Consider the following 27,630-nt stretch of genomic DNA (forward strand, 5'->3'; position numbering starts at 1 on the left):
AAAATGTGAATTAAAGCGAAAAAAGAAAACCGTACAATATAGAGAAACAAAGGAGCAAAGAAAATTTAAGACCAAATCCTTTCTGCGACCAGAGAAAGCGAGCGAAATGGGCGTGTACAACGAGTCAACGAACCCAAGGATGATTGGACCCCTAGTAAACCCTGGGAATGACGGCGAGGCCAGGCTGGGACGTGGCCTGGACGCTACTCCATTTATTAAAGGCCAGTCGAACTTGATACCAAATCATATCCTTTGACGACGCACCTTAGTATCGCTTAAAGAAACGAACCTTTTCAATTAGGAACAAGATGAAGGAGTGACGATTGGTTTGTATGTATATTACTATAGAAATTTCATTTATAATAATACGATAACTTTATTATTAAGTCAATGATTCTAGCTTATATACTACTTTACAACAGTATGTTAATTGGCGACACCTAACTAACCAATTCTAATAAAAAACACAAGATCCAGTTTTAAGGTCTGAACGAAATTTTGTGTACATAGCTAAGCATTATAGAAAAAAAATCACTGTTTCAAAGTTATTCTTTAGTTTTCATGTCGTTACTATGCATTGAAAAGATTTAAATGTCATTAATAATTCGTTGTCCTTTTGCTGATCCAGACTAGACTGGATTGCGCTCTGATTTTGCCGGACTCCTCAAGTAGTAACGGTAAGAACATTAGACTTAATCTAGATATCGTCTGTTCCCTACCCTCGTTTGACATGTTTATTGTGCATTGAAATGTTTTTGAATATTTATTAGAACTAACTAGTAATGTATCATTGTCTGTTTTAGGGGACTTACAAGGGTGAAGTTGGATGTCGTTCGGATTTTGTTCGGATTCTCGCATCTCTAGTTTACATTAGAAAGTATAAGCCACGCCTTTATAACGAAACACATTAAAGTTTAAATGTAGATTGCACAATTGTATCAAAGAATAATTTTAATGTTCAGATCAAGAAAACTGTGCTTTAGAAGGCAATACTAGGTGACTTTCGGTCTCATGTGCGCTGATCTTTGTGTGTTGTTTTTCTTTTTTGTGTTCAATTTGTTTGTGACTGCCAGTTCTGTACTTTTATAGCCTCATATTGGCAGGTGCGCATGTATCTTTATCTTCGTGTACAGTCTAGAGCTGTGTGCCTCTCTTTATCTTCCTATGTTGCTTGCAGCTTTGTGCGTTCAGTAACCTTCCGTTTCCGCGTTTACTTTTGTTTATGACTCAGTGCAAGTTTTGCGTTTATCTTTGCCAGTGATCTAAACTTTCAGTTTAGCATGTCCCTTTAGATCTATGACTTCCAGTTTACTTGAAATGATCTACGACGGTATTTCCAGTTTCGCTTGTTTATGATTTTCTGCCAATTTTTAAGGCATGTTTATCTTTCTTCGTCTGTGACTTTCATTTTTTTAGGGAGGTTACCTGTGACGGTATATTTCAATTTTGTTCATCTGTCGCAGCCATTTTGCTTCAATATCAGCATGGAGTTAGAGGCAAAAACATAGACCTACTAAAGAAATACACGTCTCAGTTGAGATAGCTTGTTTGAGTTTTTTCTGTTGCCCTGTAGACAAACAAAGTCCTATTGTAAAAGAGAGACTGTTGTCGCCTTTTTTTGTATTCTTTCCTCCGAGCTAAAGGGGAGTGGTAATATTATTTACAGTTAACTATCTTATCGCTTGTTTTTTAAACAAATTGACTTTAATAAGCAAGGAACCATAAATTGAAATCGCTAATTAATTATGGTTCCTTGCCAGGAGTTTCTGACAGCAGTAAAATCATGACAGAAAGATCTATTGTTGTCTATTATTGTGTATGTGTTTCTTTGAAGGCAGAGGAAATCCCATAATGGATTGCTCACCATTTAATTATGCGCATGTCTGGATAGATAGATTGTTGAAGTTCAATTGTTGCTCGTTTTCCACCTTATTAAACTGATAATGTGATTGTGTTTTAAGAATTTTCCAGTAGAAATAACAAACTCGTGTTGTAACCAGAAAAGTGCGAAACCGAGAATCATTTTGATTTCAAGATGAATTACAACAAAGAAATTCAACAAAGAAATTTAAATTGAAACTTTCTACTTCCCTTGACTTCCAACGCATGAATTTTCAGATGAAATCTGATTGGCACACCTTTATAGCATGACACACGATAACATCGTTAATGACAGTTAAGCAACGTAATGGCGACAGAGGACTCCTTAAGTAAATGTATCAGGTGTTATTTTTCGCCTTCCCATATTCGCTCCCCCCCTGCACCACCCCCCCACCAAAAAAACGCCTGATGGCAGGTTACCTGTGAACATGTGAGCGTATGAGAGCCCGGCTTTGAGTTTGACAAAAGCGAAAGCGTCAAAAGGTAGAGGTCCCGTCAGTTGTCAATTATCCAAAAGACTCGTGACCAGACCAGATTAGACCATGATCTCTCCCCCAGTCTCACTCCAGAGAGTGGGAAGAAGAGAGACCCTGGAAACGAGGTTGTCAATAACTTCCCTCTCTTCCCCTCGCTGTAATTTTTTAGTTGCCCTACGTACGGTTTCCCTTTGATGTGATAGGATAGAAACACATGTTCATGTTGCAATTATAACAACAGCAGTGAATTAGTGGATCATCAAACTTTGGTCCAAATTAGGTCCCACTTTTATTCTCTGTTATATTCTAACAGAACTGATCAGTGACATGAACAACGTAGACGAAGTTATACAAGTCATCTCAATCGGCTTCATTGTTGCCGGCTTTCTTCTCAACACCAGTCGATATCTAACAGCCATCGAATTATGCAAGGAATGCTTGTTCATTCTGAAAGACAGAGCAGCCATAATAGACGAGAAAATCACCAAATCATTCTACAAGGGAATATATTTTACAATGTGGAAGGCTTGTAAACGTATCAGGGATAACACAAACGCCATAAAATACGCAGAAAATACTCTCCTAATTTACTATGAAAATGGCGAAAGACTTGAAGAATGTGAGCTAAGCTTAGAACTTGCAAAAATGTATTTTCATTATTGTAAATACCCAGAAGCAATACAACTCTCTGAAAAAGCTCTCCTGATCAGTAGAGAAATTGGAAACAGAAAAAGAGAAGCTGACTGTCACGTAAGCCTGGGAGCCGTATATCAATCCGTCGGTGAATATGAGAAAGCTAAAGGACATCTCGAAAAATCACTTTCCATCCACAAAGAAATTGGAGATAGAAACGGAGATGCTAACTCGTACTTAAACCTTGGAGCTATTTGTCGATCAGTTGGTGAATATGAGAAGGCTAGAAAACATCTGGAGAAATCATTTGCGATCTACATAACAATTGGAGACAAAGAGGGAGAAGCGACAGGTTACATGAACCTTGCAAATGTTTATGCATCAGTTGGCAAATATGAGAAGGCTAAAGGACATCTGGAGAAATCACTTGTGATGTACAAAGAAATTGGTGACAGAAGAGGAGAAGCTAGCTCTTGCTTAAGCCTCGGAACTGTGTATCAATCAGTTGGCGAATACGAGAACGCTAGAGAAGTTCTCGAGAAATCAGTTGCGATCCAGAAAGAAATTGGACACAGAAAAGGCGAAGCTGTCTCCTACGTAAGCCTTGGAGCTGTGTGTGGGTCAATTGGCGAATATGAGAAGGCTAGAGAACATCTCGAGAGAGCACTTGCGATCTACAAAGCAATTGGAGACAAAGAGGGAGAAGCAATAGGTTACGTAAACCTTGGAAGTGTGTATGCATCAGTTGGCGAATATGAGAAGGCTTCAGACTACTGGCAAATATCTCTAGCCATCAGTAAAAAGATTGGAAACAGATTTACACTAGCTATGTCTTACCAAGTGCTGGGAGTTAAATTTTACCATTTTGGAAAGTACAGTAAGGCTAACGAATATAATCAGAAAGCACTTGCAATTTTCAAAGACATTGGAGACAGAGAAGCGATGGCTAGATCGTACCTCTGCCAAGGATCTGTGGAGTACACTGTTGGTAACTTTGTCAAGGCAAGAGAATATTTTGAAAAAGCAATTGCGATAAGCAAAGAAATTGGAAATGAGGATTTAGAAGGAGCAGGTTGCTCAAACCTTGGAGATTTGCTGAATATGATAGAGGAGAAGAATATATCAAGAAAGCACTCGCATCAAGTGAAGCAATAGGGGATATTAAGGGACAGCTCGATTCGCTCCAAATTATGGCACACCTTAGAATGAAAGAAGGAAAGATTCAGGAAGCAATCTCATATTTCCTTTCTGCTGTTGAAAAAAGCGAGGAAATGCGCGGCTCTCTCCGCGACAACGATGAATTTAAGATTTCTCTCTCGGATCGCAATATTGGCTCCTACAGAGATCTCAGTGCGTTGCTTTTTGCAACCGGATATCCTACTGAAGCTTTGTATGTGTCAGAGTTTTCGAAGGCCAGGGTTTTGGCAGATTTAATGTCAGCTCAGTACTCTGTGGAGAATCAAATCCCAGCTAATCCTCGAACGTGGGTTCGTATTGAGGGCATCGTGGACAAAGAATGTAACCGCACATGTCTGTACGTCTCATATCATTTTGAGAGTATATATTTGTGGATTCTTAAAGAAGGCAGAGTCACACATTTCAATGAAATGAAAGGAAATGATCTAATTGCTCACGAAGGATTAGGTCAACAAGTGGAAGAGTTTTTTGATTTCAGAAGTTTTGGCGTTTTACCAGAGAAGATTTGCGAAGACCGATCTTTACACGGTTTTCAGCCAGAATCCAAAACATGCGAGGAAGATAGCCACGAAGGTTGGCGAATTGGAGTGGAAAGTAAAGCTAACCAAGGAGCCAAAATGAACCTTCCTCTCTGTTACAAACTTATCATCGCTCCAGTGGTGGACTTTCTTGAGGGTCCCGAAATCATTATTATTCCTGATCGTGCTTTATATCAAATTCCGTTTGCCGCCTTAACTGATGAAAGCGGAAAGTACTTAACCGAGACTTTCAGGATCCGTATGGTTCCTTCTTTAACAACTCTCAAGCTCATTAATGAAAGTCCAGCAGACTATCACCGTCAGACTGGTGCATTGATAGTGGGAAACCCTGATGTTGGTGAAGTGCATTTCAAAGGAAAACTCACGAGCATTTCGACACTACAATGTGCAGAAAACGAAGCTAAGATAGTAGCAAACAAGCTGGGTGTCCAGCCTTTGTTACGACAGCAAGCGACTAAGAAAGCAGTACTTCAAGCGATGAATTCAGTGGCCCTGATTCATATCGCCGCACACGGTGATGCTGAAAGAGGAGCAATTGCCCTTGCACCATCGTTTCGTATTCCTAACGGGATACCTCAAGAAGGACTGTACTTATTGACTATGTCTGACATTTCAAAAGTTCAACTGCGAGCTAAACTGGTAGTCCTTAGCTGTTGCCATAGTGCTCGAGGACAGACAAAAGCTGAGGGAGCTGTTGGAATTGCCCGAGCATTCTTAGGATCTGGCGCACGCTCAGTGTTGGTGGCACTGTGGGCCCTGGATGACAAAGCAACAGAGCAGTTAATGAGTCATTTCTACGATCATCTTGTTAATGGGGAAAGTGCTGGTGAATCTCTACACGAGGCCATGAAGTGGATGAGAAGTGCGGGCCATGACGTGAACCAGTGGGCACCTTTTATACTGATTGGAGATGACGTGACATTTGATTTTGGAAAGAAAGGTAAGGTTTTATTGAAAGCAAGCGCTTTTTTTACACTAAAGGGCTCCTGGTATTCATTTAGTATTTCCTGAGATGTTTTCGGTGATGCTATCAAGAGACTCTGACGGTAGCTTTACAATTGATGAAAAACGTGGAAATTTATAAAGTGGGATAACACCAATCTTGACAGACTTGTCTTCGTTTTATCTGTTGTTTACGTTTTCTTAAGTTTTATAGTGAGAATTTGTTTGTAGATTTAATTTCTTGTAAAGCGCCATTGGACCATTAGGAAATGGCGCTACAAAAATTTTATCATTTTTTTTTTTTTAAATTGGCAATAGTTTTTTTAACATTACGGTTAATTATTATTTTGTGCGCGATTGGACGATGACCTTATGTCCTGTTAATTTTTTTTAAAAAAATAATGTTATTGTAAAAGAAAAATGGATGACGCTGTTTTTTTATGATCCACCCTTCTTCACAAGCTTGCACAGCATTGCAATGAGGTCGAAATCGTTCACAAGTCTACCCTGAAACTGTTGGCGGTTCTAACTGACGTTCTTATAATTTATGACGCTTTCTTCGTAATGACCTATTTACAATCAATACGCCACAACCATATACCATGCCGTTTAAAATTTAGTTTTAATTCTGTTAAATTTTAAATTAAGAAAGCAAGAACAAGTTGTCTTAACTTACCATAGTCTTTTATGATGGTACAATTCAAGGCTTTAGCTTATTTACTAGGGCGAAACCCGAAGACAGAATTTTCTTGTTTTAGGCTTGGATAAAATGTAATATTGAGCCAATCAGGGCGCAGAAAAGAATCTTTTAAAATAAATCAGTTTCATAATTAGGCAACTGCTTTTTAAGGAAACGCTTAATCAAGACCTTCGGAAGTAAATGAACATTAGCGCAGCTAATGATTGTCTCTTTCTGTTTGTTTATTTCCTTTGTCAGGTGTTGGAAAGAATGACCAGGATGGCAGCGAGGGATCGCCTGAGATGTACAATATACCATGACCTCAATGGACAGTTTTACTGCTAGTGCTAAGTTGTATATAAATTAAATGAACCTTTAACTTGCTGTCATTTCCTGTCTAACGATGCCTCGGTAGAAATATTAAGCGCAAAGCGTTTAACTTTTGTCAAAGACGCATTTACTTGTTATAACATACGCCATTGTTTTTCTTGTAATTATACAATGATTTTTTAGAACAAATTCATGTAGGTTGCAATTTTTTTCAGCGAAAGAAGCTATGAAACCTAAAAGGATACTGCAGTGTATAGTGTTAGACTCAAATAACTGCTTAAACCCGAAAAACCTTAGCGCAAAGGGTAATTTTTGGTATCGAAGTTTTAGATGTTGATAGCAACTGTTCAGATCTTTTCAATGAGAAAGAAAAGAATGCAATATTAAACTGCAATAGACTAAAAAGATAATAAGGATTACACACGACGAACTTGAGATATTTAGGCTAAACTTTTCATGGTGCGCAAACCGTAGTGTTTTAATTAACCAGCTGGTGGTTTGCCGTTAAAATTGTAAATAATGTACAAGAAAAAATAGTGGCACTTTTTAGCAATAGTTAAGAGTAAGATTTTGAAGCAAAATAGTAGCACAGACAACATATATCCCCTGTGCAGCAGTTGAACAAATTGTATAGAGAACATGTTAGTTTTGATAGTATTTTCATAAATTGAAATAGTTTTTAGGGAGTAAAAGAGCCTTACAATTTGAACTTTTATCAAGCATTAAGCGTTTAGCCAAATTTACGTAAGGAAAGAAAAGAATATGATCAAGAATTTTTGGTGAACATTGTCGACGAGAAAGACTAATTAAGTGAAATCTAAATTAATTTAGTTTTTATCTGTTAGGATACAGTTAGCTGTCTTGCTGATAAACAGTGGAAAAGAAAACGAATAACACTAGTAGTTTAATTGACATGAGGTAGCGAGAAGTTCAAGTGGTGACTCAAAAAATCATCTGCATTACACTTTCTTCAGTTTGTCGCAAGCAGTGACTGTTATCAAAGTAGAAATACTTTTTGATTCTTTCAGCATGTACTACTTATGAGAGGTTAACTGGTCGTTTCTTGTGTTTGTTGATTTAAGGTCTAGAGGAACAAATTAAAACTGTAAACAATATAAATCTCAGCTGGAGTCCAATTACTTTTAGAATATGAGCTTTTTGAAGGCACAAAACAGAAACTGCTTTGTCGGCGGGCGTGAAGCAGTTACTTAATTATCAACACGAAATGGAATGTTATATGTTATAAAAAAGCGCGATCAGGAAAAATGATGATTTCAGGGCCCTCAAGTAAGTTTGCCAAAGCAGCGAAGATAAGTTTGTGATAGATAAGAAGGTGCATTTTGGGTCCTTTGTTATCTTTATTTTCCAACGGGGGAGGGATTACCACGTCTGAGAAGCAAAATTTAGTCGGCCATGTTTGTATATTCAGTATTGGACTGGAACTAGCTTGCAAATGAGGCAACGGCGAGGAGTGTTTCTAAATGCAAATGAAATTACCAATGAAATCTTGACTCTTGAATCTAAATACGGATTTTGCCTTCCGTTTACTTTATCCTGCAATGCTATGGTGTATTACTAAAGTCCAAACGAAAATGTGAATTAAAGCAAAAACTAAAACCGTACAATACAAATAAACAAAGGAGCAAAGGAAAGACCAAATCCTTTCTGCGAGGAGAGAAAGCGAGCGAGATGGGCGAGTACAACGAGTCAACGAACACAACGATGATTGGACCAGCCGATACGCCCCCAGGAAACCCTGCTAATGAAAGTGAGGCAAGGCCGGAACGTGGACTGGACGCTACTCCATTTATTAAAGGCCAATCGAACTTGACACTAAATCATATCCTTTGACGACACACCTCAGTCTCGCTAAAAGAAACGAACCTTTTTAGCTAGGAACAAGTTGAGGGAGTGACGATTGGTTTGTATGTATATTACTATACAAATTTCATTTATAATAATACGATAACTTTATTATTAAGTCAATCATTCTAGCTTATATAGTACTTTACAACGGTATGTTAATTGGCGACATCTAACTAACCAATTCTAATAGAAACGCAGGATCCGTTTTCAAGATCTGAACGAAATTCTGTGTACATAGCTAAGCATTAAAGAAAGAAATCGCTGTTTCTAAGTTATTCTTTAGTTTTCATGTCGTTACTATACATTGAGAAGATTTAAATGTCACTAATAATTCGTTGTCTTTTTGCTGATCCAGACTAAACTGGATTACACTATGATTTTGCCGGACTGATCAAGTGACGGTAAGAACATTACACTTAATCTAGACATCCTCTATTCCCTACCCTCGTTTGACATGTTTGCTGTGCATTAAAATGTTTTTGAATATTTATTAGAACTAACTACTGATGTATCGTCGTCCGTTTTACGGGAAGAGCCTTGTCGCTGAAGTGGGTGAAGTTGGATTACGTTCAGATTCTCACAACTCTAGTTTACATTAGTAAGTTTAAGCCATGCCTTTATAGCTACACACATTAAAGTTTAAATGTAAAAAAGTAAAGGAATGATTTTAATGTTCAGGGCAAGAAAAGTACTCTTTAGATTGCAGCACGGTGACTTTCAGTTTCCTGCGCGCTGATCTTCGTCTGTGAATTTTCTTTTTTGTGTTCAATTTGTTTATGACTGTCAGTTTTGTACTGTCATAGCCTCATATTGACAGGTGCGCATGTATGCTTATCTTCGTGTATGGTCTAGAGCTGTGTGCTATTATTTATTTACGTATGTTGCCTGCAGCTTTGTGTATTGTCGTCACGAACCCTCCGTTTCCGCGTTTACTTTTGTCTCTGACTCAGTGCAAGTTTTGAGTTTACTTTTGCTAGTGATCTAAACTTTCAGTTTTGCATGTCCCTTGAGATCTATGACTTCCAGTTTTCTTGAAATTATCTACAACGGTATTTTTAGTTTTTTCTGTTATCCTGTAGACAAACGAAGTCCTATTGTAAAAAAGAGACTGTCGTGGCCTTTTTTGCATTCTTTCCACCAAGCTGAAAGAAACTGGTAAGTTTACAATATTATTTACACTTAACTATCTTATTGCTTGGTTTTTAAACAAATTGACCTTAATAAGTAAGGAAATATTTATTGAAATCGCTAAGTATGTTTCCCTGCCAGCAATTTCTGACAGCAATAAAATAATGACAGAAAGATCTATTTCACTTTGGTCTAAAAATTTGTTTCTTTGAAGGCAGAGGAAATCCCATAATGGATTGTTGACCATTTAACTATGCGCATGTCTAGGTAGATGGATTGTTGAAGTTCAATGTTTGCTCTTTTTCCACTTATTTAAACTGATAATGTTATTGTGTTTTGAGAATATTCCAGTAGAAGTTACAAACTCGTGTTGTAACCAGAAAAGTGCGAAACCGAGAATAATTTGGTTTTCAAGATGAATTTCAATTTTAAGACCTTAGCATTAAAAGCATGGTCCAAATAAGTGTGAAAAATTCTGCGATAACTTACCTCGAGCTGTGCTTACTAACAAAGGGGCAAATATTTTTTTCACAATTTAAGTGCTTCATTTAATTTTCAGATCAGATTTTGAAGATCAAACGAGATGGGATAGTAATTAAAAAGTTTGTTTCATAAAATGCTTTATTGGAATCTCAGCACATAACAGCAAATGACCGCAATGTATTTTCATTGACTCTAGTGGGAGTTATCTTTTCTTAAGTAAGCCTTAGTATCGCCCAGCATGTGGTACAATTAACTGATTGGTATCAGCTTACAATTAGCTTTTGAGGCAATTAATATGATCATAACCTTTTTTGGAATAATATTTTACATCGCAAAAATTGTTCAAAAATAGCCTGTTTGTCAGATGTATCTCCGCCTTGAGTTTTTTTCTAATGTAAAATGAATAACTCAACCTCGTTCCCTCAAATCCCTGAGGTGAATTGCCTCAAAACACTTAACTTGCTTTCCCTGTAGAATAACAACTATGTGAAATGGCAAACTGAAGGCTTTTGTAAAATATCATGTTTATTAATATCGGTCAAGCTACTTAACTTGTGATAAGGCGATCCTTTTTTTCACAGCAGGCCAAAGGAAAGAGAAAAAAAACAACGCCTGATATAATTACTTCACGAGTCGTCTGTCCGTAGTCCAGAATCGGGACTTTTTTCTGATTGGTCGTAAAACAAAAGATTATCTAAACTCGCATTTCTCATTGGTTACGTGATTGTATATCTGACTTCCGGTGCAATTTCAAACATGAAGCGTGGCGGCCGTTGAGATAAATATATTTGTATATAGCGATTTTTCGTAGGCCGTGATCTTGAGCGGCGGTAACTTCGTCTCCTTAAGATTTATTCACAAATACTTAAAGGAACAGGAGTTGGAATGCATCCGGAAGATCATCTACTGGAAAGAAAAGTTTTAGCCGTTCTTTGGACGGAATTTGGCAAGAGCGTCATTAATTATTTGATTCTGAAAGTGTCAAAAACGTCTGCGGTTGACATAATTAAGTTGTGGGCAGTGCCCTGGAATATACCTGTTGCAATGTTTATTTTCGCATTGTTGCAACCTCTTCCAGGCATTCAGTCAGTTGGGGCGAAGCGCGAAAAACAGCGCGCCTTTTTTGACTTTTTTCGCGCGCTATTTTTCACGTTTCGCTCCAACTAACTGAACGCCTAAAAAAGGCTAGCATTGTTCAGAGGTTTGACCACTTCCCATCTGATGTTCTACCCTTTTTTTTATTCAAAATTTTTTAAAATTAGAGGTCCCGTCAGTTGTCAATTATCCAAAAGACTCGTGACCAGACCAGATTAGACCATGATCTCTCCCCCAGTCTCGCTCCAGAGAGGGGAAAGAAGAGCCACCCCGGGAACGAGGTTGTAAATAACTCCCCTCTCCTCCCCTCGCTATAATTTTTTAGTTGCCCTACGTACGGTTTCCCTAGGATGTGATAGGAATGAAATGCATGTTTATGTGTCAATTATAACAACAGTAGTAAACCAGCAGATCAACAAACTTGGGTCTAAATTAGTTCCCACTTTTTTTCTCTGTTATGGCTAACAGAACTGATCAGTGAGATGAACAACGTAGACGAAGTTATACAAGTTATCTTAATCGGCCTCATTTTTGCCGGCTTTCTTCTCAACACCAGTCGATATCTAACAGCCATCGAATTATGCAAGGAATGCTTGTTCATTCTGCAAGACAGAGCAGCCATAATAGACGAGAAATTCACCAAATCATTCTACAAGAGGATATATTTTACAATGTGGAAGGCTTGTAGTCTTATCAGTGATAACACAAACGCCATAAAATACGCAGAGAAGATTCTCCAAATTTACCGTGAAAATGGCGAAAGACTTGAAGAATGTGAGCTAAGCTTAGAACTTGGAGAGATGTATTTCCATCAATGCAAATACCCAGAGGCAATACAACTCTCTGAGGAAGCGCTCCTGATCAGTAGAGAAATTGGAGACAGAAGAGGAGAAGCTTACTGTCACGTAGGCCTTGGAGTCGTGTATCAATCAGTTGACGAATATGAGAAGGCTAAAGGATATCTCGAAAAGTCACTCTCGATCCACAAAGAAATTGGAGACAGAAACGGAGATGCTGCCTCGTGCTTAAACCTTGGAACTGTGTGTCTACCAAATGGCGAATATGAGAAGGCTAGAGAACATCTGGAGAAATCACTTGTGATCTATAGCGAAATTGGAAACAGGAAAGGGGAAGCTACCTCGCTCTATTACCTTGGAGCTGTGTGTCGAACATTTGGCGAATATGAGAAGGCTAAGGGACATCTGGAGAAATCAGTTGTGATCTTCAAAGAAATTGGTGGCAGAAATGGAGAAGCTAGCTCTTACTTATGCCTTGGAACTGTTTATCAAGCAATTGGCAAATACGAGAAGGCTAGAGAACTTCTCGAGGAGTCACTTACGATCCAGAAAGAAATTGGACACAGAAAAGGAGAAGCTGCCTCCTACGTAAGTCTTGGATCTGTGTGTGGAGCAATTGGCGAATATGAGAAGGCTAGAGAACATCTCGAGAGAGCACTTGTAATTCAGAAGGAAATTGGAGACAAAGAGGGAGAAGCGATAGGTTACGCTAACCTTGTAACTCTGTATGCATCAGTTGGCGAATACGAGAAGGCTTCAGACTACTGTCAAAAATCCTTAGCCATCAGTAAAATGATTGGCAACAGACGTATACTAGCTTTTAGTTACTATGAGCTAGGAGCGAACTTTTACTCTCTTGGAAAGTATAGAAAGGCTAACGAATATAATCAGAAAGCACTTGCAATCTTCAAAGGCATTGGAGACAGAGATGCGATGGCTAAAACGTACCTCAAGCAAGGAGCTGTGGAGCAAGCTGTTGGTAACTTTGTCAAGGCAAGAGAATATTTTGAAAAAGCAATTGCGATAAGCAAAGAAATTGGAAATGGGGATATAAAAGCAGCGGGTTGCTCAAACCTCGGAGTTTTGCTTATAAATCAGGCTGAATATGATAGAGGGGAAGAATATATCAAGAGAGCACTTGTATTAAGTGAAGCAGTTGGAGAGATTGAAAAACAGTTCCAGTTGCTCATAATTATGGCACACCTTAGAATGAAAGAGAGAAATATTCGGGAAGCTATCTCATATTTCCTTTCTGCTATTGAAAAAAGCGAGGAAATGCGCGGCTCTCTCCGCGACAACGATCAATTTAAGATTTCTTTCACAGATCACAATATTCGCTCCTACAGAGATGTCAGTGCGTTGCTTTGTGCAACCGGAAATCCTACTGAAGCTTTGTATGTGTCAGAGCTTTCGAGGGCCAGGGCTTTGGCAGATTTAATGTCAGCTCAGTACTCTGTGGAGAATCAAATATCAGCTGATCCTCGAACATGGGCTGGTCTTGAAGGCATCGTGGGCAAAAAATGTAACCGCACCTGTCTATACGCCTCATATCATTTTGAGAGTATATATTTGTGGATTCTTAAGGCAGGCAGAGTCACACATTTCCAGGAGGTGAAAGGAAATGATCTAATTGCTCACGAAGGATTAGGTCAACAAGTGGAAGAGTTTTTTGATTTCAGAAGCTTTGGCATTTTACCAGAGGAGATTTGCGAAGACCGATCTTTACACGGTTTTCAGTCACAATCCAAAACATGCGAGGAAGATAGCCACGAAGGTTGGCGAATTGGAGAGGAAAGTAAAGATAACCAAGGACCAAAAATGAACCTTCCTCTCTGTTACAAACTTATCATCGCTCCAGTGGTGGACTTTCTTGAGGGTCCCGAAATCATTATTGTTCCTGATCGTGCTTTATATCAAATTCCGTTTGCCGCATTAACCGACAAAAGCGGAAAGTACTTAACCGAGACTTTCAGGATCCGTATGGTTCCTTCTTTAACAACTCTCAAGCTCCTTAATGAAAGTCCAGCAGACTATCACTGTCAGACTGGTGCATTGATAGTGGGAAACCCTGATGTTGGTGAAGTGCACTTCAAAGGAAAACTCACGAACATTTCGAGACTACATTGTGCAGAAAACGAAGCTAAGAGGATAGCAAAAAAGCTCAGTGTCGAGCCTTTGATAGGACAGAAAGCGACTAAGCAAGCAATACTTCAAGCGATGAATTCAGTGGCCCTGATTCATATCGCCGCACACGGCGATGCTGAAAGAGGAGCAATTGCCCTTGCGCCATCGTTTCGTATTCCTAACGGGATACCTCAAGAAGGACTGTACTTATTGACTATGTCTGACATTTCAAAAGTTCAACTGCGAGCTAAACTGGTAGTCCTTAGCTGTTGCCACAGTGCTCGTGGACAGACGAAAGCCGAGGAAGCTGTTGGAATTGCCCGAGCATTCTTAGGATCTGGCGCACGCTCAGTGTTGGTGGCACTGTGGGCCCTGGATGACAAATCAACGGAGCAGTTAATGACTCATTTCTACGATCACCTCGTTAATGGGGAAAGTGCTGGTGAATCTCTACACGAGGCCATAAAGTGGATGAGAAGTGAGGGCTGTGACGTGAACCAGTGGGCACCTTTTATACTGATTGGAGATGACGTGACATTTGATTTTGGAAAGAAAGGTAATTGAAAGGTTTCATTGAAAGGAAGTGTTTTGTTTTATACAGTAAAGGGCTCCTGGTAGTCATTTAGATTTTCCTCAGATGTTATCGATTCAGGTTAATGTATTTTCGCTGTTATTATGAGAGTCTGACAGTAGCTTTGCACTTGCTGAAAAACGTGGAAATTGGGATAACACCAATCTCAACAGATTCGTTTTCCACTAACATGTTTAAACTGAAAACGTGGCTTTTTAAAAGTGAAACTAAACGAGGCCATTTAAACAAGCATTTTAAAATTGAAGGAAATTTTAAATTATATATCTTTTAATTTTTATATTTTACATTTTCTTAATTTTTATAATAGGCTTTTGGTTGGAGATTTAACTTCTTGTAAAACGCCATTGCACCATTGCGAAATGGCGCTATAAAATTTTATTATTATATTTAAAAAATATTAGCAGTAGTATTTTAACATTAGCTTGATTATTATTTTGTGCGCGATTGGGCGATGACGTTATGTCCTGTTAATTTTACAGAAACAAAATAATGTTATTGAAAATTAAAAGAAAAATGGAGGACACTGTTTTTTATGGTCCATCCTTCTTCACATGCTTGCACAGCATTGCAATGAGGTCGAAATCGTCCAAAAGTCCACCCTGAAACTGCTCGCGGTTCTAACTGACGTTTGTTTAATTTATGACGTTTTCTTCGTAATGACCTATTTACAATCAATAAGCCACAGCCATATATCATGTCGTGTTAAATTTCGTTATAAATTTTATAAATTTTAAATTAAGAAAGCAAGAACAAGTTGTCTCAACTTACCATATGATTTTATGATGGTATAATTCATTGCTTTAGCTTATTTACTAGGGTGAGACACGAAGACACGGTGTTCTTGTTTTATGCTAAGATAAAATATAATATTCAGCGAATCAGGACGCGCAGAATATAATCTTTTAGAAGAAATCAGTTTCGTTATTAAGCAACTGCTTTTTGAGGAAATGCTTAATCCAGACCTAGGAAGGTAACTGAACATTAGCGCTGCTAATGATTGTCCCTTTTTGTTTGTTTATTTCCTCTGTCAGGTGTTGGAAAGAGTGACCAGGAAGGTAGCGAGTGACCGCCTGAGATGTAAAATATGCCACGACCTCAACGAACAGTTTTACTGCTAGTTGATATAAATGAAATGGACCTTTAACTTTTGGTCATTTCCTGTCTAACAATGCCTCGGTAGAAATATTAAGCGCAAAGCATTTAACTTTTGTCAAAGACGCATTGACTTTTTATAACATACGCCATTTGTTGCAATTTTTTTTAGCGAAAGAAGCTTTGAAAACCTAAAAGGATACTGCAGTGTACAGTGTTGGACTCAAATAAATGCTTAAACCAGAAAAACCTTAGTGGGAAGGGTAATTTTTCGTATCGAAATTTCAGATGTTGACACCAACTGTCCAGATCTTTCCTACGATAAAAGAAAAGAAGAATGCAATACCAAACTGAAATAGATTTATAAGAGCTCAGGCACGGTATTTTGAGTTAGTTTGCTGGCGTACAAATTAACCTTTACATTAAAGAGAACCTGAAAATAATAGTTTACTGAGATAGGAAAACACCAAAGAGATAACAATAAATTATAAAGGAACAAGGATGGTTAAGGATGGAGAAGACTAACACGGATTACAAACGAGAAACTTGAAAAATTTAGGTTACACTTTTCAAGATGCGTAAACCGTGATGTTTTTATTTATCAGCCGGTGGCGTGTTGTTGAACTTTGAAAATAATGTACATGAAAAAATACTTGCACGTTTTGGTAATAGTAAATAACAGGATTTTGAAGTAAAATAGTGGCACAGACGACATGTATATCCTGTGCAGTTGTTGAAAAAATTGTATAGAGAACATGTAACTTTTGATAGTATTTTCATAACTTGAAATAATTTTTAGAAAGTAAAAGAGCCTTGCAATTTGAAATTTTATCAAGCATTAAGCGTCTGCGCCCAATTTACGTAAGGAAAGAAAAGAATATAATCAAGAATTTTTGGTGAACACTGTCGACGAGAAAGACTGATTAAGTGAAGTCTAAATTAATTCAGTTTTTACCTGTTAGGTTTACGGTTAGCTGCTTTGTGAACAGTGCAAAAGAAAACGGATAACACTAGTAGTTTTATTTACATAAGGTAGCGATAATTTTAAGTAGCCTCCGTGTGACTTAAGAAAATGATCCATAGGACATTTTATTCAGTTTATCGCAAGCAGTGACTGTTATCAGAGTAGGAGTAATTTTTGATTCTTTCAGCATGTACTACTTATGAGAAGTTAACTAGTCTTTTTTTCTGACTGTTGATTTAAGGCCTAGAGGAAAGCATCAAAATTGTAAGCAAAAAAAAATTGTAGACACTGTGTCATGGTGAGAATTGCGTTGAATGAAAGTGACAAAGACACTCTTTGAACGCTTTAAAAGTGAATTAAAGGAGAGCTATGGCCAAACTCGTGGAGTAAGTAATCTAGAGATGAAACATGTTGGTGAACTCTTATTAAAGGCTGTTAAAAGAAGCCGGTTTCGCACCACGAAAGGTTGCATTTATCTCACAAAGGCTTTTTTCGTTGGCTTTTGTTGCACACATTATTACAGAATAGCTAGGTCCAATCTATCTTTATTTTGTACTCAGTCTTAAAGAAAAATTACAATGATCAAAGAAAATATTAAAAGTGAAAATTAGAGTGCTAGCTGCCTTGAATATCCGTAGGGGCTAGCGGAGCCAGGCAGCCAGTTAACATCAGCATTAAATAGAAATAAAATACAGTTCAGCAAGAAAACTGAAGCACAAATGCACACACAAGAAGAGGAAAAACGCTATTTCTATGCTATGAAGGGAGTCTAAAATAGTTAAAGTTATATATGAATACAAAACATTAATATAAGAAGAGCACACAATAGCTATGGCAACTAATAACAGCTATATATTAAACTATAAAAGAAAGGCTTGGAAAGATGACAGAGGGTGACAAAATTGCAGATGAACATGGAGCTGTTAAGGCTGAGGGTTCTTGGGTCACAGCGGGCACTCCTGCCAAAAGAATCATAGAGTGCTATCCCCCCCCCCCCCCCCCCCCACCTCCAACCACCAAACCCGGATCTTGATATTGATGTTTGTCTGCCTGCCGGGAAAATTTGGATATATTCAAGAACCCTTTTCTGTTCGTATGAACTTGCAGATCTTTCTCATTGCATGGCACTCGAGGCTATAGGTAAAGGTTATTATGGGACAGCACTGAGTCGTTTCCAATGTGGAACCACTTGTCTCTGTATATATTGCACGTAAACTACATCAAAATAAGTAGTCTATTTTGCAAGCATTTTCAGTGTTGGTCCAAAAAATCTGTCGACCCATAAATATGTCTTCCAACAAGCTCACATGGGGTTTCTTTCCCTTTGTCATCTTTTCCATCAGGAAGGAAAAGTGTAAACAAAAGACAGGGTAAAAATCATTTAAGCTTAACAAAATCAAGTCTCTGGGAATTTCTTTTCAAGTTTTAGTGCATTTCACATCCCACTCAGAGTTCAGATCAATGTACTAAAAAAACCAAGACAAGTATAGAGAACACAACTTTAATCTAAACTTAACTCGATGGCGGTTGAACGTGGATAACTCAACATGAAAAACTTAAATGCTATGAAAATGACAAACTACAAAGCCGTAAACGAAGATCTTGAACGTTGAATCTCACAGGAGATCTAATTAGCCATAGTTGAATAGTGAAATGATGAGAAGTCAAAGACTACTGCAAGACTGACACAACGTCGTATACTTGAAACAGTATTTCGTCTGGCCAGACCAGCCATCTTCAGGTTCAGATGCTATTAAATTAAAAAAATGAAATAACAATAATTTTTCTTGTGCCGATGTTTGTCCTGTTTTCAATAGTTGTTTCGTTCATTTATTATAATTGCTCCTTTCGCTTTCGTTCATTAAGGTCGACAAATCAGACACATTCTCATCGCAACTTACCACGTTAACATGAGTTTTACTCATTTTTAGGTCACTTTCCAGCGAGCTAGAATTTATATACCCCACGATGGACGCTTTAAATAGTAACTGCGCAAATGCAATGGCGAGGCTCCTATTGACTGCATAGTTAATATTCCAATATGGCTTCGCGGGTACCGACTAATTACGAAGTGTCTAAACCTATGTAAGTGAGTGAGTGCGTGAGTGATACATTTGCATATCGGAGTCCCCGCAACAAACACGTTTCTACGCTTCGCTAATCCACGAGTTTAAAAAGTGGCGATAAACACCACCTAGAGGGCTAAATATGGATCAATTTATCAACGGGATAGACCAAGTTTTGTCTTTGCATTGGAGTTTTCTTGAGAAACAAAAACACTTGTCACTTTTTCTTTAGTCACAAATCACTCTGAACCACACGTTTAGTGGCTTTTGTAAAAATAAACTTGTTAGAGCTTGGAAATATAGCAAAGTCGCCACAGTTTACACAAATAGACTACAGACGATGGGCGACAAAAGTAGTTGAGACACTTTCAGAAAATGACGTTTTTCGATATTTAAGCACTTCTTCTACTTTATTTGCATCTAGCGTTAATTCTCTGATACCCTTGGAGAGAAGGGGGCGGGGGGAAGAAAATGTTCCCAGGGTGCTCGAAAATCGACTTTTACTGCCAAGTGTCTCAACATTTTTGTCGCACGTTGTAGCTTGGAACTGAAGCTACGGTTGGGAGTATTTTCAAATGCAAATGAAATTACCAAATGAAATCTTGATTCTTGAATCTAAATACGGATTTTGCCTTACTTCTACTTCATCCTGCAATGCAATGGTGTATTAGTAAAGTGGAAACAAAAATGTGTATTGAAACAATAAATAAAACCGTACAATACAAATAAAATAGGGAGCAAAGGAGCGAGGAGAGAAAGCGAGCGAAATGGGCGAGTACAACGAGTCAACGAACGCAAGGATGATTGGACCAGACGATACGCCCCAAGTAAACCCTGCAAATGAAAGCGAGGCCAGGCCGGGACGTGGCCTGGACGCTACTCCAATTATTAAAGGCCAATCGAACTTGACACGAAATCATATCCTATGACGACCCACCTCAGTATCGCTGAACGAAACGAACCTTTTCAATTAGGAACAAGTTGAGGGAGTGGCGAAGTGACGAAGGGTTTGTATGTATATTACTCTACAAATTTCATTTATAACAATACGATAACTTTATTATTAAGTCAATCATTCTAGCTCATATACTACTTTACAACAGTATGCTAATTAGCAACACCTAACTAACCAATGCCAATAAGAAATACAAGATCCATTTTCAAGGTCTCAACGAAATTTTATGCACATAGCTATACATTGGACCAGAAAAATCACTGTTTCTAAGTTATTCTTTAGTTTCCATGTCATTAGTATGCATTGAGAAGATTTAAATGTCACTAATAATTCGTTGCCCTTTTGCTGTTCCAGACTAGACTGGATTACGCTCTGATTTTGCCGGACTCCTCAAGTAGTAACGGTAAGAACATTACACTTTATCTAGATATCCTCTATTCCCTACCCTCGTTTGACATGTTTACTGTGCATTAAAATGTTTTTGAATATTTATTAGAACTAACTACTAATGTATGATTGTTCGTTTTAGGAGACTTACAAAGGTGAAGTTGGATGTCGTTCGGATTCTTACATCTCTTGTTTACATTAGTAAGTATAAGCCATGCCTTTATAACTATACACATTAAAGTTTAAATGTAGATTTGAGAATTGTATGAAGGAATAATTTTAATGTTTAGGGCAAGAAAAGCCTGCTTTAGAAGGCAATACTAGGTGATTTTCAGTTTCGCACGCGCTGATCTTTGTCTGTGCGTTTTCTTTTTTGTGTTCAATTTGTTTGTGACTGTGAGTTTTGTACTGTTATGGCCTCATATTGGCAGGTGCGCATGTATGCTTATCTTCGAGTATGGTCTAGAACTGCGTCCCTTCCTTTATCTTCGTGTCTTGCCTGCAGCTTTTTGTATTGTCGTCAGTAACCTTCCGTTTCCGCGTTTACTTTTGTCTCTGATTCAGTGGAAGTTTTGAGTTTATCTTTGCCAGTGATCTAAACTTTCAGTTTTGCATGTCCCTTTAGATCTATGACTTCCAGTTTACTTGAAATGATTTACGACGGTATTTCCAGTTTCGCTTGTTTATGATTTTCTATGAATTTTAAGGCATGTTTATCTTTCTTCGTCTGTGACTTTCATTTTCTTAGGGAGATTACCTTTGTCGAAATATTTCAATATTGTCCATTTGTCGCAGCCTGTTAAATCTTCAATATCAGCATGGAGTTAGAGGCAGAAACATAGACTTATAAAAGGAATACACGTCTCAGTTGAGAACGCTCGTTTCAGTTTTTTCTGTTATCCTGTAGACAAACAAAGTCCTATTGTAAAAGAGAGACTGTCGTCGCCTTTTTTTGTATTCTTTCCTCCGAGCTAAAGGGAAGTGGTAATATTATTTACAGTTAACTATCTTATCGCTTGTTTTTTAAACAAATTGACTTTAATAAGCAAGGAACTATTAATTGAAATCGCTAATTAATTATATTTCCTTGGGAGAAGTTTCTGACAGCAATAAAATTTTGACAGAAAGATCTATTTCAATTTGTTCTAAAAATTTGTTTCTTTGAAGGCAGAGGAAATCCCATAATGGATTGTTGACCATTTAATTATCTACATGTATGGATAGATAGATTGTTGAAGTTCAATTGGTGCTCGTTTTCCACCTTATTAAACTAATAATGTGATTGTGTTTTAAGAATTTTCCAGCAGAAATAACAAACTCGTGTTGTAACCAGAAAAGCGCGAAACCAAGAATAATTTGGATTTCAAGATGAATTTCGACAATGAAATTCAACAAAGAAATTTAAATTGAAACTTTCTACTTCCCTTGACTTCCAACGCACGAATTTTGAGATGAAATCTGATTGTTTCACATTTATAGGATGACACACGATAACATCGTTAATGTCAGTTAAGCAACGAAATGGCGACAGACGACTCCTTAAGTAAATGTATCAGGTGTTTTTTTCTCTCCTTCCCATATTCGCTCCCCCCTGCACCCCCCCCCCCAACAAAAAAACGCCTGATGGCAGGTTTCTTGTGAACATGTGAGCGTATGAGATCCCGGCTTTGAGTTTGACAAAAGCGAACGCGACAAAAGTTTGAGGTCCCGTCAGTTGTCAATTATCCAAAACACTCGTGACCAGACCAGATTAGACCATGATCTCTCCCCCAGTCTCGCTCCGGAGAGTGGGACGAAGAGAGACCCTGGGAACGAGGTTGTAAATAGCTCTCCTCTCCTCCCCTCGCTATAATGTTTTAGCTGCCCTACGTTCGGTTTCCCTAGGATGTGATAGGATAAAAATACATGTTTATGTTGCAATTACAACAACAGCAGTGAACTAGTGGATTAAAAAACTTGTTTCCAAATTAGTTCCCACTTTTATTCTCTGTTATATTCTAACAGAGGTGATCAGTGACATGAACAACGCAGGCGAAGTTATAGCAGTCATCTCAATCGGCTTACTTGTTGCAAGCTTCCTTCTCAACACCAGTCGATATATAACAGCCATCGAATTGTGTAAGGAATGCTTGTTCATTCTGAAAGACAGAGCAGCCATAACAGCCGACAAAGTCAGCAAATCATTCCACAAGGGGATATATTTTACAATGTGGAAGGCTTGTAGTCTTATCAGTGATAACACAAACGCCATAAAATACGCAGGAAAACTTCTCCAAATTTACCGTGAAAATGATGAAAGACTTGAAGAATGTGAGCTAAGCTTAGAACTTTCAGAAATGTATTTTCATCATTGTAAATACCCAGAGGCAATCCAACTCTCTGAAAAAGCGCTGCTGATCAGCAGAGAAATTGGAAACAGAAAAAGAGAAGCTGACTGTCACGTAAACCTGGGAGCCGTATATCAATCAGTTGGCGAATATAAGAAGGCTAAAGGACATCTCGAGAAATCACTTTCGATTCACAAAGAAATTACACCCAGAAACGCTCCCTCGTACTTAAACCTTGGAGCTGTATGTCGATCAGTTGGCGAATATGAGCAGGCTATAGAACATCTGGAGAAATCACTTGCGATCTACAAAGTAATTGGAGACAGAAATGGAGAGGCTGCCTCTTACGCAAACCTTGGAAATGTGTATCAATCATTTGGCGAATATGAGAAGGCTAGAGAACATCTCGAGAAATCACTTGTGATCAGCAAACAAATTAGATATAGAATAGGAGAAGCTGCCTCTTACTTCAACCTTGGATCTGTGTATGAATCAGTTGGCAATTATGAGAAGGCTAGTAAACATCTGGAGAAATCACTTGCGATCTACAAAGAAATTGGAACCCGAAAAGAAGAGGCTAACTGTTACGGAAGGCTTGGACAAGTGTATCGATCAGTTGGCGAATATGAGAAGGCCAGAGAACACCTCGAGAAATCACTTGCGATCAGCAAAGAAATTGGAATCAGAAAAGGAGAAGCTGCCTCTTACGGAAGTCTAGGGATGGTGTATCGATTTGTTGGCGAATATGAGAAGGCTAGAGAAAATCTCGAGAAATCACTTGTGATCCTGAAAGAAATTGGAGACAAAGAGGGAGAAGTGAGAGGTTATATAACTCTTGGAAATGTGTATGCATCGGTTGGCGAATATGAAAAGTCTTCAGCCTTCTGGCAAAAATCATTGGCCATCAGTAAAAAGATTGGCAACAGATTTACCCTAGCTGTGTCTTACCAAGTGCTGGGAGTTAAATTTTTCTTTCTTGGAAAGTATAACACAGCTAACGAATATAATCAGAAAGCTCTTATCATCTTTACAGACATTGGACACAGAGAAGGCATGGCTAGATCGTACCTCTTCCAAGGAGTTGTGGAGCAGGCTGTTGGTAACTTTGTTAAGGCCAAGGAATATCTTGAAAAAGCACTTGCGATAAGTAAAGAAATTGGAAACGGGGATGTAGAAGCATCGGGTTACTTAAAACTTGGAGGTCTGCTTGTTAAACTGGCTGAATATGACAAAGGAGAAGAATATATAAAGAAAGCACTTGAATTAAGTGAAGCATTTGGAGATATTGAGGGACAGTTCCTTTCGCTCAAAACAATGGCATACCTTAGATTGAAAGAAGGAGAAATTCAGGAAGCTATCTCATATTTTCTTTCTGCTATTGAAAAAAGCGAGCAAGTGCGCGGCTCTCTCCGCGACAACGATCAATTTAAGATTTCTTTCTCGGATCGCAATATACGCTCCTACAGAGATCTCAGTGCGTTGCTTTGTGAAACCGGAAATCCTACTGAAGCTTTGTATGTGTCAGAGCTTTCGAATGCCAGGGCTTTGGCAGATTTAATGTCAGCTCAGTACTCTGTGGAGAATCAAATCCCAGCTAATCCTCGAACATGGGCTGGTATTGAGGGCATCCTGGGCAAAGAATGTAACCGCACCTGTCTGTACGTCTCATATCATTTTGAGAGTATATATTTGTGGATTCTTAAAGAAGGCCGAGTCACACATTTCCGGGAGATGAAAGGAAATGATCTAATTGCTCACAAAGGATTAGGTCAACAAGTGGAAGAGTTTTTTGATTTCAGAAGTTTTGGCGTTTTACCAGAGGAGATTTGCGAAGACCGATCTTTACACGGTTTTCAGCCAGAATCCAAATCAAGAGAGCAAGACAGCCATAAAGGTTGGCGACTTGGAAAGGAAAGTGAAGCTAACCAAGGACCCAAAATGAACCTTCCTATCTGTTACAAGCTTATCATCGCTCCGCTGGTGAGCTTCCTTGAGGGCCCTGAAATCATCATTGTTCCTGATCGCGCTTTATACCAAATTCCATTTGCCGCGTTAACTGATGAAAGCGGAAAGTACTTATCTGAGAGTTTCAGGATCCGTATTGTTCCTTCTTTAAGAACTCTCAAGCTCCTTAATGAAAGTCCAGCAGACTATCATTGTCAGACTGGTGCGTTGATAGTCGGAAACCCTGATGTTGGTGAAGTGCATTTCAGAGGAAAACTAACGAACATTTCGAGACTACAATGTGCAGAAAACGAAGCTAAGAGGATAGCAAAAAAGCTGGGTGTCGAGCCTTTGTTAGGACAGCAAGCGACTAAGAAAGCAGTACTTCAAGCGATGAATTCAGTGGCCCTGATTCATATCGCCGCACACGGTGATGCTGAAAGAGGAGCAATTGCCCTCGCACCATCGTTTCGTATTCTTAACGGGATACCTCAAGAAGGACTGTACTTATTGACTATGTCTGACATTTCAAAAGTTCAACTGCGAGCTAAACTGGTAGTCCTTAGCTGTTGCCACAGTGCTCGTGGACAGACAAAAGCCGAAGGAGCTGTTGGAATTGCCCGAGCATTCTTAGGATCTGGCGCACGCTCAGTGTTGGTGGCACTGTGGGCCCTGGATGACAAAGCAACAGAGCAGTTAATGAGTCATTTCTACGATCACCTTGTTGCTGGGGAAAGTGCTGGTGAATCTCTACACGAGGCCATGAAGTGGATGAGAAGTGGGGGCTATGAAGTGAACCAGTGGGCACCTTTTATACTGATTGGAGATGACGTGACATTTGATTTTGGAAAGAAAGGTAAGGTTTTAATGAAAGAGGGAGTTTTGTTTTACACAGTAAAGGGCTCCTGGTATTCATTGAGATATTTCTGAGATGTTATTGATTCAGCTGAATGTATTTTCGGTAATGTTATTAAGAGAGTCTGACAGTAGCTTTACACTACATGAAAAACGTGGAGATTCGTAGAATGGGATAACACCAATCTCAACAGACTCATCTTCCACTAACATTTTTAAAAGTAAACTGAAAAGGTGGCTATTTAAAGAAGCATTTTAAAATTGAACTTTTTAATTTTTAATCATATATCGTTTTAAATTTTTATGTTTTTTTTTTAGTAGGTATTGGTTAGAGACTTAATTTCTTTTAAAACGCCATTGCACCATTGCGAATTGGTGGTATAAAAATTTTATTATTGTAGTTAAAAAAGTTGGCAATAGTATTTTAACATTAGCTTGATTATCATTTTGTGAGCGATTGGGCGATGACGTTATGTCCTGTTAATTTTACAAAAACAAAATAATGTTATTGCAAATTAAAAGAAAAGTTGAGGACGCTGTTTTTTATGGTCCACCCTTCTTCACAGGCTTGCACAGCATTGTAATGAGGTCGAAATCGTCCAAAAGTCTACCCTGAAACAGCTCGCGGTGCTAACTGACGTTTGTTTAATTTATGACGTTTTCTTCGTAATAACCTATCTGCACTGAAGATATATAACTCATGGCTTTAGCTTATTTACAAGGGCGTGACAAGAAGACACTGTTTTCTTGTTTTATGCTAAGTTAAGATAAAATATAATATTGAGCCAATCAGGGCGCGCGCAGAATGTAATCTTTGAAAATAAATCAGTTTCGTAATTAGGCAACCGCTTTTTAAGGAAATGTTTAATCAAGACCTTCGGAAGTAACTGAACATTAGCGCAGCTAATGATTGTCCCTTTCTGCTTGTTTATTTCCTCTGTCAGGTGTTGGAAAGAATGACCAGGATGGCAGCGAGGGATCGTCTGAGATGTAAAATATGCCATGACCTCAACGGACAGTTTTACTACCAGTCCTAAGTTGTATATAAATGAAATGGACCTTTAACTTTTGGTCAGTTCCTGTCTAACAGTTCCTCGTTAGAAATACTAAGGGCAAAACATTTAACACAAAACATTTACTTTTTATAACATACCACATTGTTTTTTTTGTAATTATAGAATGATTTTTGAGAACCAATTCATGTAGGTTGCGATTTTTTTTAAGAAAACACCAAAGAGATAACAATAAATCATAAAGGAACAAGGATGGTTAAGGATGGAGAAGATTAACACGGATTAGAAACGACGAAATTGAAAAATTTAGGCTTAACTTTTCAAGATGAGTAAACCGTGATGTATTAATTTACCAGCCGGTAGCTGGTAAATGAAAATTTACATGAAGAAATACTGGCGCTCTTTGGCAATAGTGCATAATAGGATTTTGAAGAAAAATAGTGGCACAGACAACATGTATATCCTGCGCACTTGTTCAACAAATTGTATAGAGAACATGTAACTTTTGATAGTATTTTCACAACTTGAATAGTTTTTAGAAAGTAAAAGAGCCTTACAATTTAAACTTTTATCAAGCATTAAGCGTCTTAGCCGAATTTACTTAGGGAAAGAAAAGAATATAATCAAGAATATTTAGTAAACACTGTCGACGAGAAAGACTAGTTAAGTGAAGTCTAAATTAATTTAGTTTGTATTTGTTAGGTTTACAGTTAGCTGCTTTGAAAATGGTGCAAACGAAAACAACGAGACAAGTAGTTTAATTTACATAAGGTAGCGAGAAGTTTAAGTAGGGTGACTCAAGAAAATCATCCACAATACGTTTTCTTCAGTTTATCGCAAGCAGTGACTGTTATGAAAGTAGAAGAACTTTTTGATTCTTTCAGCCTGTACTACTTATGAAAAGTGAACTAGTCTTTTGTTGTGTTTGTTTGTTGATTTAAGGTCTAGAAAAACAAATTAAAACTTTAAGCAATATAAATCTCAGCTGGAGTCCATTCACTTTTAAGATGTGAGCTGTTTGAGGGCACAAAACAGAAACTGCTTTGTCGGCGGGCGTGAAGCAGTTACTTAATTATCAACGTGAAATGGAATGCTATATGTTATAAAAAGCGCGATCAGGAACAATGATAATTTCAGGGCCCTCAAGTAAGTTTGCCAAAGCAGCGAAGATGAGTTTGTAACAGATAAGAAAGTGCATTTTGGGTCCTTGTTTATCTTTATTTTCCAACAGTAGAGGGGTTAACACGTCTGAGAAGCAAAATTTA

The 27,630-nt window shown here is 38.2% G+C and overlaps 3 protein-coding genes and 2 long non-coding RNA genes across 6 annotated transcripts; all 5 read left to right on the forward strand.

Moving 5' to 3' along the window:
- The first annotated feature begins 93 nt into the window (after positions 1-93).
- On the forward strand, positions 94-1,795 carry LOC149114368 (uncharacterized). Its single transcript, XR_016206451.1, has 3 exons — positions 94-330; positions 629-677; positions 804-1,795. It is a non-coding gene; the product is annotated as an uncharacterized LOC149114368 (long non-coding RNA).
- An 832-nt stretch (positions 1,796-2,627) lies between these two features.
- On the forward strand, positions 2,628-17,690 carry LOC110042611 (uncharacterized). The gene is made up of 3 exons (XM_089286842.1): positions 2,628-4,133; positions 12,098-14,726; positions 15,794-17,690. Exons 1-3 carry the CDS (start codon positions 2,685-2,687, stop codon positions 15,826-15,828), a joined length of 4,113 nt encoding a protein of 1,370 aa, XP_089142968.1. The 5' UTR covers positions 2,628-2,684; the 3' UTR covers positions 15,829-17,690.
- On the forward strand, positions 4,411-7,373 carry LOC149114369 (tetratricopeptide repeat protein 28-like). Its single transcript, XM_089286839.1, has 2 exons — positions 4,411-5,666; positions 6,606-7,373. The coding sequence occupies exons 1-2, from the start codon at positions 4,424-4,426 to the stop codon at positions 6,665-6,667; spliced, it is 1,305 nt and encodes a 434-aa protein (XP_089142965.1). The 5' UTR covers positions 4,411-4,423; the 3' UTR covers positions 6,668-7,373.
- Positions 8,902-9,692, forward strand: LOC149114370 (uncharacterized). Its single transcript, XR_016206453.1, has 3 exons — positions 8,902-8,944; positions 9,038-9,141; positions 9,623-9,692. It is a non-coding gene; the product is annotated as an uncharacterized LOC149114370 (long non-coding RNA).
- Positions 17,691-19,635: 1,945 nt separating the features above from the next.
- On the forward strand, positions 19,636-27,344 carry LOC110064495 (uncharacterized). Of its 2 annotated transcripts, none has more exons than XM_089286836.1 (5): positions 19,636-19,895; positions 20,194-20,242; positions 20,369-20,427; positions 22,231-25,353; positions 26,297-27,344. In XM_089286836.1, exons 4-5 carry the CDS (start codon positions 22,245-22,247, stop codon positions 26,344-26,346), a joined length of 3,159 nt encoding a protein of 1,052 aa, XP_089142962.1. In that variant the 5' UTR covers positions 19,636-19,895; positions 20,194-20,242; positions 20,369-20,427; positions 22,231-22,244; the 3' UTR covers positions 26,347-27,344. The 2 variants fall into 2 exon arrangements, with proteins under 2 accessions (XP_089142962.1, XP_089142963.1); XM_089286837.1 differs by having other exon boundaries at positions 19,636-19,891.
- Positions 27,345-27,630: the final 286 nt, after the last annotated feature.

The sequence above is a fragment of the Orbicella faveolata genome, unplaced genomic scaffold (assembly GCF_042242905.1).
Source record: "Orbicella faveolata isolate gen_17 unplaced genomic scaffold, um_ofav_v1 contig_14, whole genome shotgun sequence".
Classification (NCBI taxonomy): domain Eukaryota; kingdom Metazoa; phylum Cnidaria; class Anthozoa; order Scleractinia; family Merulinidae; genus Orbicella; species Orbicella faveolata.

Excerpts from the sequence above, each read along its gene's own strand:
- LOC110042611 (XM_089286842.1), top strand. The coding sequence starts at position 2,685 with ATGAACAACGTAGACGAAGTTATACAAGTCATCTCAATCGGCTTCATT. Across the intron at positions 4,134-12,097 it reads CAAGAAAGCACTCGCATCAA|GAAGCGCTCCTGATCAGTAG; the intron begins GTGAAGCAATAG and ends CAACTCTCTGAG. Across the intron at positions 14,727-15,793 it reads ATTTGATTTTGGAAAGAAAG|GTGTTGGAAAGAGTGACCAG; the intron begins GTAATTGAAAGG and ends TTCCTCTGTCAG.
- LOC149114369 (XM_089286839.1), top strand. The coding sequence starts at position 4,424 with ATGTCAGCTCAGTACTCTGTGGAGAATCAAATCCCAGCTAATCCTCGA. Across the intron at positions 5,667-6,605 it reads ATTTGATTTTGGAAAGAAAG|GTGTTGGAAAGAATGACCAG; the intron begins GTAAGGTTTTAT and ends TTCCTTTGTCAG.
- LOC110064495 (XM_089286836.1), top strand. The coding sequence starts at position 22,245 with ATGAACAACGCAGGCGAAGTTATAGCAGTCATCTCAATCGGCTTACTT. Across the intron at positions 25,354-26,296 it reads ATTTGATTTTGGAAAGAAAG|GTGTTGGAAAGAATGACCAG; the intron begins GTAAGGTTTTAA and ends TTCCTCTGTCAG.